A 12,121-nucleotide genomic window follows, 5' to 3' on the forward strand; every position below is an offset into this window, starting at 1 on the left:
AATAAGAAATATTTACACATCATGAGCAAAGACCATATATTGGAAAAATTGCCAATGCTCCACTCTGGTTTGCATTATACACACATTAATGTGCCTCAAGCACATATGGCAGTAAAGGAAAGTTCTTGTGATCATGAGACATTTAACTTGTGGCATGACAGACTAGGCCATCCAGGATCTACAATGATGAAAAGAATTATTAAAAACACACATGGACATCCATTGAAATATCAAAAGATCCCCCAATCAGATAAAATGCCTCTATGTACCTCTTGTTCACTTGGAAAACTAATTACAAGGCCTTCATCCTTAAAAGTTGACAAGGAATCACCAATGTTTCTTGAAAGAATTCAAGGTGATATATGTGGACCAATTCATCCACCATGTGGACCGTTTAGATATTTCATGGTCTTGATAGACGCATCCAGCAGATGGTCTCATGTCTCTTTATTATCAACTCGTAATGTTGCCTTTGCAAAATTTCTTGCTCAAATTATCAAACTACGAGCACATTTCCCTGATTACACTGTTAAAAGGGTGAGACTTGATAATGCTGGTGAATTTACATCACATGCTTTTAATGATTATTGTATGTCTGTGGGAATTGTTGTCGAACACCCTGTTGCTCATGTACACACACAAAATGGCTTAGCTGAATCATTGATCAAACGTTTACAGCTAATCGCTAGACCATTAATAATGAGAACAAAACTTCCTATGTCGATTTGGGGTCATGCAATTTTACATGCTGGATCGCTGATTCGTGTGAGACCAAGTGCAAATCATAAGCACTCCCCACTACAAATTGTTTCTGGCCATGAGCCAGACATTTCCCACCTTAAAATTTTTGGGTGTGCAGTGTATGTTCCTATTGCACCACCACAACGCACAAAAATGGGACCTCAAAGAAGGTTGGGAATATATGTTGGATATGAAACAGCCTCCATCATACGATATCTTGAACCTTTAACAAGTGATGTATTTAAAGCACGTTTTGATGACTGCCATTTTAACGAGGCAATGTTCCCAGCATTAGGGGGAGAAAATAAAAAACGAGAAAATGATGTCTCATGGTGTGTGCCTTCATTGTCTCGTCTTGATCCAAGAACAAAACAATGTGAGACAGAGGTTCAAACGATAATACACTTGCAAGACATTGCAAATCAATTGCCTGATGCTTTTACTGATACAAATAGAGTTACAAAATCTCATATACCAGCTGCTAATGCTCCAGCTCGAGTTGAGATCCCAAGTAAGGCAATAGATAATAAGATAGCTCATAAATCTCAAAAACGTTTAAAACGTGGAAGACCAATCGGTTCAAAGGATAAGAATCCACGAAAAAGAAAAGCACTTGTAAAAGAAATTGACCACAAAGAGAATGATCTTGATAAAACAGTAAATACCGCACAAAGAGATATCAATCAACTATGGTCATACACATATCATATGGAACCGATATGAAATGGAAAATAATGATGAGATATTTTCTTATTCTATAGCAAGTGACATCATGGGTGGAGATGATGATCCTGAACCAAAATCTGTAAATGATTGTCAAAATAGACATGATTAGGATAAATGGAAAGGCGCTATGCAAGCTGAATTAGATTCACTCAACAAACGAAAGGTTTTGGGGTCTATTGTTGTTACACCTAAGGCTGTAAAGCCTGTAGGATATAAATGGGTTTTTGTACGAAAACGAAATGAGAAAAATGAGGTTACAAGATATAAAGCGAGACTTGTAGCTCAAGGTTTTTCACAAAGGCCAGGGATCGACTATGAAGAAACATATTCTCCCGTTATGGATGCAATAACCTTTAGATACTTAATCAGCTTAGCAGTTTCTAAAAAGTTAGAAATGCGTCTTATGGATGTCGTTACAGCTTACTTGTATGGATCACTTGATAGTGAGATCTATATGAAAGTTCCGGAAGGATTTAAACTCCCTGAAGCATTAAGTTCAAAACCCAAAGAAATGTATTCGATCAAATTACATAGATCTTTATATGGGTTGAAACAATCGGGAAGAATGTGGTATAATCGTTTGAGCGAGTATTTGACAAGTAAAGGTTATACAAATAACCTTATCTGTCCATGTGTCTTTATTAAGAAGACAACATCAGGGTATGTGATCATAGTTGTATATGTTGATGACCTAAATATAATTGGGACGCAAAAGGAAATTCATGAAGCAATTATTCTTTTAAAGAAAGAATTCGAAATGAAAGACCTTGGAAAAACCAAATATTGTCTTGGTTTACAAATTGAACATATGAGCAATGGAATACTTGTGCATCAAACGAATTATACTGAAAAGTTGTTATAACGTTTCAATATGGACAAGGCAAATCTTTTAAGCACTCCAATGGTCGTTAGGTCACTTAATGTTGAAAATGATCCATTTCGTCCTTCTGAGGACGACGAAGAAGTTCTTGGTCCAGAAGTACCATACCTCAGTGCAATTGGAGCACTTATGTATCTTACGAATTGTACGAGACCTGACATTTCTTTTGCAGTGAACTTGCTAGCAAGATTTAGTTCAGCTCCTACTAAAAGGCACGGGAATGGGATTAAACATATTTTTCGATATCTTCGAGGCACTGTTGATTTAGGCTTGTTTTATCCTAACGATTCAAAAGAAGGGTTAGTTGGTTATGCAGATGCAGGTTATTTATCTGATCCTCATAAAGCAAAATCTCAAACTGGATATGTATTTATGAATGGAGGAACTGCGATTTCATGGTGTTCTCAGAAACAAACACTTGTCGCAACATCCTCAAATCATGCTGAAGTCATTGCACTACATGAAGCTTCAAGAGAATGTGTATGGCTAAGATCTATGTCACAACACATAGTGACTTCTTGTGGGCTAGAGAAAGATCGAAGTCCAACTCCTATCCACGAAGATAATGCCGTTTGTGTCTTTCAAATGAAAGAAGGGTATATCAAAAGTGACAGAACAAAACATATACCACCAAGGTTCTTTGCATATACTCGGGACCTTATTAAAGACAATCAGGTCTAGATGAGATATGTCCAATCCAGCAACAATTCAGCCGATCTTTCACAAAAGCACTACCTACAGCAACTTTCAGGAAACATGTTCATGACATTGGCATGCGTCATGTGCGGAGAATGTGATTCCTTACAAATTGCAAACTTGAGGGGGAGCTATAGACTGCACTCTTTTCCCTTAGCTAAGGTTTTTTCCCACTGGGTTTTTCTTTAGCAAGGTTTTTAATGAGGCAGTACTTAAAGACCCCGAAGTTTGCAAAGTGTCATCCAAGGGGGAGTGTTATGAATATATAAAAGTTTACCATGAAGATCAAGATTTACCTCTAAGATTTTACCCAAGCAAGTGGATGAACTCTTTGTCAAACTTATGGGTAACCCTTGTCTACTAAATAGTAATCTTGTCCACCAAATAGTTAACCTTGTCCACCAAATAGTTAATCTTTTTGTAGTATAAATAATAGCTCAAGGTAGAAGGAAAAATGCACCTCATGTATACACTTTCATAAGTTATACAACTCTCTTCTTCTTTCTCTTATAACAATTCTATAGTTCTTAAAGTTTTAGCACTAATCTTGTGTTAATCCTTGTTATATTATAACAATTTTGACACCACAATAAGTGAATAGTTCCACTTTTTCTTAAAAAAAAAATATTAAATTTAAATAATTCCAACTTTTATCAATTGGTTAATAGCATTTCTCACTTTTAATTTATACCAAATCACTCCCAACTTTCAACTTATTGGTCGATAACACTCCGAAACTAACTGAAGTCTAACCCAGTTAGTTTTTGTTGATGTGACACTTGTGTGTTGACATGGCACCGGACGTGGAAACTTTTGATGACGTGGCATCTAATGTTACTTTTTGATGACGTGACAACTGTCGTGGCATCTAACTTGGTTTTTTTAATGACGTGGCGGGTGATGTGGCACTGCTCTAGTGACGTGCCAGTTGATGTGAGCAAACAAGGTTAAGTGTTGGGTTAGTTTGGGAGTGTTATCGGCTAATAAGTTGAAAGTTAAAAGTGATGTGGTACAAATCGAAAGTTGGAAGTGCTATCGACCAATTGGTGGAAGTTGAGGATATTGACGAAAAAGAATTTTGAGATAGATGAAATTTCGAAAGCACTTTTTCGATTCATCTCCTCTGTGGTTAGTGTTGGGTTAGTTTGGGAGTGTTATCAGCTCATGTCGTCCCTTTCCCGGACTCTACTCTTTATTAGAAAATCCAATAATTAATTTGACAGTTTTCAAGTTAATCATCAAAAAATGTATCAACTTCACATTAAAATATAATACTTACTGCGAATGAGCTCTAGCTCAAGTGGTAGGACGACATGAGTTCTTCTTTGAAGACTCAAGTTCAAATCCTATTTGGTGCAAAAAAGGAGTGAGACACTAGTGGGATGTGATAGGAGACCCAGAGAAACCTGGGTTTGATCCTTGAGCCAAACGGGTTTTACCAGTAATTTTACCGGGTTTTCCCCGGAATTGGTGATGGGCAACTCGGGTTACTCTCAGAGTACTCCGTTTTTCCACTGGGTGCCCCGAGAGTGCTCGGGATTGATTTGTTAGCCGTTGATAAAAAAATATATTAAACTTACTCTGACTTTTTTTAAACGGTAAATTTAGATTAATGACAAACTACTAGAATATCATCGTGCCACCAGTATTCGGCAAAGTGTGTCAAATTCTCCTTTTAATCTTCAATTGAAATTGCTTATCTGGTTAGTATAGCAAACCAAAACTTGTTTGAGAATTAGGCACCGAACAAATAAACGGAATAACTAAAGCATCAAAAAAAAAAAAAAAAAGAAATAATCAAACAATGATTTAACACAACAATAACTGATAGTTGTTCCTGAAACAACTCCCAAATCTCAAATAACTGATACTGTAGCAAAGTAGCCATACAAACATTACATTATCATCATAAATCTCAACATATAAACAATAAAGGTCTTGAAGCAATTCTCACTCAAACTCATTAAGGGTAATTATTACTGCCGGAGATGCGCGTGGGGCCCCTAAGAGTGTTTTTACGATAACTGACTCTCTATAATACTCAGCCGTACTGAATACAGTCACCTTATTCAGCTTAGGTGACCTAACCAAGATAAACTTTACAAATTCCATTACAGATTTCATCTCATCCGAGTTGCCGCGAAAACAAATATGCAATTCTTTCAAATGCTCCAACCAAACATCTGAATATTCATCCTTTACAGCAGAACCGTAAGATCCCCACTTCATCTACATAAAGGTTCGTATTTTTTTGGTCAGTGACAATCAAACAAACAGAAAGAGAATACAAGATATAGTTACGTCATTTACCTCTAGCTCAATTCTCTCCAAGTTGGGGGAACATTTGATCAAAGCAAGAAGAAAAGCTAATCCGGAGCGCTCAAAAAAAGACATTCTTTCCAAACTTAAGAGTTTCAGGTGGATTAGTGAGGTTGGAAGCTCTTGCAGAACTGAGTCTAGAAATAGCCACTTGAACCATAGACCAAAACAAATATTAACAGCCAAAGAACACAATTTTTCTTTCAATTATACATGATGGTGAATAGGGGTGTAAACAAGCCCAGAGGCTCGAGAGCTACTCGTGATCGGCTCGGTTAAAAGCTCGAACGAGCCGAGCCTTAATGAGCCCGAGCCCGAGCTTGAGCCTGAAATAGAGCTCGTTTTGTTATCGAGCCCGAGCTCGAGCCTGAAATACAAAGCTTGTTTAGGCTCGCGAGCCTAAACGAGCCTATACAAAATTTTAATTTTTTGTATATAATATATATTAATAATGATGATAACATTGATGAACCGAGCTAGAGCCGAGCTTTGGCTCGTATAAGCGATGTTAAAGTGAGCTCGAGCCGAGCTTTTAGCTCGTTTAAGGTTGTTCTTAAAATCGTTCGAGCCGAGCTCGAGCTTTGGGTTTTACTCGCGAGCCGAGCTCGAGCTCAAAGAAGTAGGCTCGAACCGAGCCGAGCTCGAGCTTCATAAAAACCTAACGAGCCGAGCTCGAGCCTGGTCGAGCTCGGGCTCGGCCTGGCTCGTTTACACCCCTAATGGTGAATAAATATTACCTCACAGGCATCACTCGGAATAATCAGATGTTCAATCATAGGTAAACACTCGAGTATCTCATAAATAGTGGTCACATATTTGAACAATGTCTTTCATGCTAAAAGCGCAAAAATGATTGTTGATCCTTAAGGATGAAAAATCCTTAAGTTTGTGTACTTATAAATTGATTGTTGATCATACTTGAACAAAAATGACATATGTAATATGTAATTTGTGTAGTATTTATAGTTTTTTTATTGTATCATTTCTATTATATAAATGTATAGTGATTTATTGTTTAATAAAATGTGGTATGCATGGTTTTCTAAAAACAACATGTGTTTGCACACGGGTTTCACTACTAGTAATTAAAAAAAAAAAACAAATACAAATACCTCCTTAGTATGACTCAATCTGAAAAATTCATTGGATCAACACTTGAAAATAGAAATTGGAAGTGAAGAAATTACCAGAATAGTTCAATTGTGGCTCAATATTAGAAATGGCAATGGGCCGGGCTTTTTTTTGGTCAGTGACAATCAAACAAACAGAATACAAGATATTGTGGTATCATTTACCTCTAGGTAAATTCTCTCCAAGTTCGGGGAACATTTGATCAAAGCAAGAAGAAAAGCTGATCCAGAGTCCTCAACAAAAGACATTCTTTCCAAACGTAAGACTTTGAGGTGGATTAGTGAGATTGGAAGCTCTTGCGGATCCGAGTCTAGAACTAGCCACTTGAACCATAGACCAAAACAAATATTAACAGCCAAAGTACACAATTTTTCTTTCAATTATATATCATGTGGATAAATATTACCTCACACTTACAGCCATCACTCGAAATAGTCAGATGTTCAATCACAGGTAAGCACTTGAGTAGGTCATTAATAGTGCATTTATCATCTGAATAGCCAATATACTGCAACACGATACGATATTTAGATTAGTTTAAAAAGTCCATGACGTGAGAACATGTATTCAAGTGGGTACTTACCAGGCTCAAGCTCGTAAGTGATGGACAATTAGATAAAAGACGCCGAAGAGTTTGTGTAGAGATCTCTACATAACTCAGTTCTAACCTTCCAAGGCTACCAAGGCCATTGAACATTGATGGAAGGTCAATAACAAAAGGGCCACAAAGAGAGAGGTCCGTTAAGTGATGCAATGCGAAAACAGATATGGGTAACTCATTCCAAAGGCCGCCCCATGCATCAAGTCTTAGTTTCTTGATAGTATCAGTATGGTTCCTCAACAAAAGAAGTATTATCTGATTAAATTCAAATAAGCTGTAGTCATCCCTCCAGTAACTCCCCACAGAAAGAGTGAGCTCGTGTATTGGACCCTGGCGCCGCAACAAAACTTGGTGTAGATCATGCATGTCCATGTCAATCAAATTAAACTCTAGGTTAGGAATAGTGGTCCATTTGTACCTCCATTCCCTAGAGAGGATACTTGTCCTTGCTGCATCTTCGGTCAGTAAACAACATAGGATGGTTTCTAATACGGGCTCAGGAAGCCTATCCAAAGACATTCGTTCAGCTTTGTACATACTTCTAGTTTTCATTTTCAGTTGTTCTTTTTGTTGGATTGATACTAAATAATGCTGCAAAAACAAAAGAAATTTAATTCTACCCTTGCTTTGAATAATAAAATTAATTATAAATTGAACACCACGGCACAAACAAAAGAAAGTAATTTGAAATTAGAGAGTGGAAGTGAAGAACAAGTTACCAGAAAAAACAATTCACTGATGCCTTCGGCTACACATTAACGGCAACCGTCTACTAAGAGCATTCACATTCAAGGCATCATATTATCAGTGTGGTGTTTTTAAAATATAAAAAGTATAAAAAGTGGTTGTGAGTAGAGGAGAGAGAAAATGTTACTGTTCATCTGTATATTTGGGGGGACACTGTTCACCCACTATAATTTTTTAATATATATTGAAAGTGGTTGTGAGTGAAGGAGATAGAAAAATGTAATGATAAAGGTATAAAAATATTATTTAATTGAAAAGGAGAGAGAAAAGGTATTTGTTTTTAGTGGAAATATATTGATATAAGAGTTGTTTTTTAGTGGAATGTATGTATAATTTTAGGGGGTTGGATGTGAATGCTCTAACCCTAACATCGAAGAACCGTCTACTTGTTCTTTAAAACTCAGAATGCGCCTATTTAAAAAAAAAAAAAAAAACCCACAACAAATTTGAGCCCTTTCAATTTGGGTGGTCCTAGGCCTGTGCCTAGGGTCGGAAGCCCATTGGGCCGGCCCTGAACTTCCATTTTGTTAAAAACTAGTTGATGCCCTGCCCGCGTTGCGAGGTGATGGCCGAAAAATTCTCAATCAATTAAAAAATGACTACTATAATTTTGCTAGAAAAAAAAAAAAAACAAAAACGATGATAAGACCGTAATTTTGGGCCCAAGGCAAAATTATTTTTTCAGGACTAATGAGCCAGTGTTAGACAGCTCCTTGACACGAAAAAAAATTAAATCAAGTCAACTAATTAAAACAAAAAACCTTTATAGTTTTGCTAAAAAAAACTAAAACGATGGAAAAACATAATTTGTAACTGAGGGCGAATCATAATTTTAATTCAGGGATAAAATCGTAAATTAAATGGACTAACGGGGGAGTGCCAGGTAGCTGCCGGCATGACTATAATTTAACACTGGGGGCAAAATTGTAATTTCACCAGCAAAACAAACAAAAATGATGGACAAAATGTAAATTTAAGTTGAGGGCAAAATCGTAACTTGGCTGTGAGAAAAAAAACTAACGGCAAAACTATAAATTTATACAGGCGAAAATCGTAATTTTGAACCGAGGGCAAAATTGGAATTTTTAGCTGGGAGCAAAGATGTAAATTTATTTTTAAGTGAGGGTAAAAGCATAATTTTGAACTGATGGAAAAATCGTAAATGTAAGGGGAAAAAAACTAATGGCAAAACTGTAAATTGAACGGGGAAAAATCGTAATTTCGAACCGGGGGCAACATTGAAATATTTAGCTGTGAGCAAAAGCGTAAATTTATTTTTAAGTCGGGGCAAAAACATAATTTTGAACTGATGGCAAAATTATAATTTTAAAATGGGATAAAATCGTAAATTTGTTGGGCCAATAGGGGAGTGCCAGGCAGCTGCCTGGCACCATTCCCTCTACCGCCCATTTAGCCCAATAGAGGGTAACCACTATTGCCCCTCATGGGGTTTGTAGATATTGAATATGTATTCTACAGCCATTTTAGGGCTTATTTCTGTAAGCAAGATTTGAACGCAAATCATTAGCACATCATACAATGTTAACCACATGCTAAGTAAAATCAACGGTGACTCGTTAAGATTTCCAGTTTAACTCAAACATAAATGTTCATACTGCATAATACCATTTTGTTTGTTTATTATACTATCTGTTTATTGTACAGATCGTTTGAATGAAGATATTAGAGAGAGAGATTTTGAATGAATCAATGTTTGTTTATTGTACTACTAGTCTAAGTACCCGTGTAATACACGGGTGGCTAAACAACAAAAAATTTATACTTTAATACGTAAATATTTTATTACATGTACATTCAAATATTAACATAAATCGTAGAAAGTACATGAAATAACGGAAATACATGAAAACCATAAAAATTTCACAACACATTGAAGATCTCTTTATATACAACATTCATTGTTTTATTTGTAGGTCTGCCTTCGTTGTCAAGTATTAGTAGCTTGATTCCGTCTTGTCTTGTAACCCTCGATAAAGCTATGTATAATTGACCATGTGTGTGAAAAAAAGGTATGTAATAATACAAAGGTATAATCAATTATTATCATAACCTTGCTTAATGTATTATAAGTTACGAACAAAAGAAGCTAAAATATAACAATTTATGCAAGGACAAGGGACTCACCAGTGGATGTAATGCATCCAACTTTCAAGAAATCATATGCTACTCTCTAGAGTTAACAAATATAAATCAAGGAAAGGACATGAACATAAGACAACGTACATGATTTTAGTGTATTTGAATTCAGATCAGTTGTTACATATTTTAAACCCTAAGTTTTCACTTTATAACATTCACCAATAATATAAGTTATTATAAAGTTTATTGTACCAATAGTTACCTCACTTAAAATCAACACTCCTCTTTTTATATCTTGGAATGCTACAAACTCACAAATGAAAAGATTCATTCCACCCTCAAAGATGTGACAACCGACAATCGCTAAATCTGGCAAGGGAATGAATCAACACTCCTCTTTTACATCTTGGAATGCTAAGTTATCACCTGCCAACTTCGCGGGTTGGAAATTTAATCTGCACAATCACAAAGTGAAGGGGTAAGGTCCCAAAAACCCTATCCAGGTACTTGAGACCATACCACAAACTCGTCAAAGAAAAAAAAGAACCTTGCGCGGCCGCACACCGGTTCCAAAAGAGATTAAAAAAGAAGTACAGTTCTGAAACATCTGCGCGCCAAAAGGAAGCTGATAAATCCTTGCGCCAGACTCCATAACAGGTAGGATAGAAATCCTAACAAATACTTCCGCATAAATAGTATCCAGACTTGGATAAAAGTAACTTCTCTGTTACCATGAAAATTAACATGAAGAAGAGCCACACAAGATTACAGTTGTATCCTTCTAGAATGCTTGTTCGTGCACCACCATTCGGTTATAACCGAATGGCCACGTGACATCATCCCAGACTCCCTCGAAGTCACGGTAATGGCACCAAATTAAAGGAAAGATCTACACTTGCCCACTTTCCACGTGGCATCACCCCAACCGTTGGTCAAGGTCACAATCCGTGTGCATACACACTCGTTAATGATTAATGGAAGGAAAAGATAACCGCTTACGGAAAAGCATTTTCCGTCAAGTTTTCATCAATAGATTTTCCCGCCCAAACTTTGGCTATAAATAAAGGATAATTCAGGTATAATTCTCAAGTTACTCTTACTTCACTTTACTTTTTCTTCTTCATCAAAACCTGTACTTATTCTCACGCCGAAGGGTGGTCACTGAGAGAACCTCCATTCTCCCCGTGGCGAGTCGAACGGTTGTTTGTTTTGCAGTTAACGTTAGAGGAAGAAGATCATTCACCCCCGAATCAAACGAGAAGATATAACCCTTGTATGTAGATTCAAACCCCCTGGTTCAGTTGATTCCGGTCAATTAAACCAGTGTTTCTTCATTGGCGTCCACCGATTCTCAGTTTTTATTCATTTCTTCTTGTTTCGATTCACTTTTTCATCTCCGTTTTCAATGGAAGAAACTGCGAAAAACCGTCAATCTGGCCCTCGGCCAAATTTCGTACACAATACCCAAGTTGAAGGGATTGTAGAAGAGGCTTCAGATAATAACGAAGTCCAGTATAACGAAAATCATCCGAATGACCCTGTTACTCCAGGAATACCACCCGAGATCCCGATAAGTTCAATTTTACCTCCCGGTGAAACTCCTATCTCGTGGTATGTCAGATCCCAAGGTGCAATAAATGCTGTGTATGCACAACTCAGTGCACAGACTGCTCCTCCCAATCAGTCGCGAAAACCTGCATCTCGTACACGAGCACCATCGTGCTTCACATCATGAGGCACCATCACGAGTATATGTGGAAGACACAGAAGTTTACTCCAGATCTCCTACGAGGTACAAGTCTACTCATTCCGAGAATAGGCGAAGAGAATATCATGATGAATCCCATTCCCATCGAACGCAATTGATCTATTCTCGGTTAGGCCCGCGTTCTTACCAGAAGCGGGACACTCACACCGACGAATATGACAGGACATACCAGGAGGGAGATAACACGAGTGTGTTTAGCCGGTTGCAAAAGGATCACAAAAGTTATAAGCCGCGCGCGGTTTATAATCCAGATGCAGAGCACGATTTCAACTTAATCTACCGCCAGGCGGAGGCAGCAGAAAATTCGAAGTTTATCAGTGAGATCGCTTTAGCTCCTTTGGAAAAAGCAAAGTTGCCATCAAATGTAGGGAAATTCAATGGCATGACAGATCCGGATGATCACCTTCGGGTA

General features: G+C 37.3%; 3 protein-coding genes across 3 annotated transcripts; 1 reads left to right on the forward strand and 2 right to left on the reverse strand.

The window, feature by feature from the left end:
* The first annotated feature begins 2,338 nt into the window (after positions 1-2,338).
* Positions 2,339-3,028, forward strand: LOC118488163 (secreted RxLR effector protein 161-like). Its single transcript, XM_035985374.1, has one exon. It carries the CDS (start codon positions 2,339-2,341, stop codon positions 3,026-3,028), a length of 690 nt encoding a protein of 229 aa, XP_035841267.1.
* A 1,859-nt stretch (positions 3,029-4,887) lies between these two features.
* LOC110922309 (F-box/FBD/LRR-repeat protein At1g13570-like) lies at positions 4,888-7,867 on the reverse strand. Its single transcript, XM_035986040.1, has 5 exons — positions 7,814-7,867; positions 7,077-7,685; positions 6,658-7,001; positions 5,354-5,512; positions 4,888-5,272 (listed from the first exon to the last, which is right to left on the reverse strand). Exons 3-5 carry the CDS (start codon positions 6,739-6,741, stop codon positions 4,994-4,996), a joined length of 522 nt encoding a protein of 173 aa, XP_035841933.1. The 5' UTR covers positions 6,742-7,001; positions 7,077-7,685; positions 7,814-7,867; the 3' UTR covers positions 4,888-4,993.
* Positions 6,870-7,646, reverse strand: LOC118488164 (F-box/FBD/LRR-repeat protein At1g13570-like). Its single transcript, XM_035985375.1, has 2 exons — positions 7,077-7,646; positions 6,870-7,001 (listed from the first exon to the last, which is right to left on the reverse strand). Exons 1-2 carry the CDS (start codon positions 7,644-7,646, stop codon positions 6,870-6,872), a joined length of 702 nt encoding a protein of 233 aa, XP_035841268.1.
* Positions 7,868-12,121: the final 4,254 nt, after the last annotated feature.

Source organism: Helianthus annuus, chromosome 16 (assembly GCF_002127325.2).
Source record: "Helianthus annuus cultivar XRQ/B chromosome 16, HanXRQr2.0-SUNRISE, whole genome shotgun sequence".
Taxonomy (NCBI): domain Eukaryota; kingdom Viridiplantae; phylum Streptophyta; class Magnoliopsida; order Asterales; family Asteraceae; genus Helianthus; species Helianthus annuus.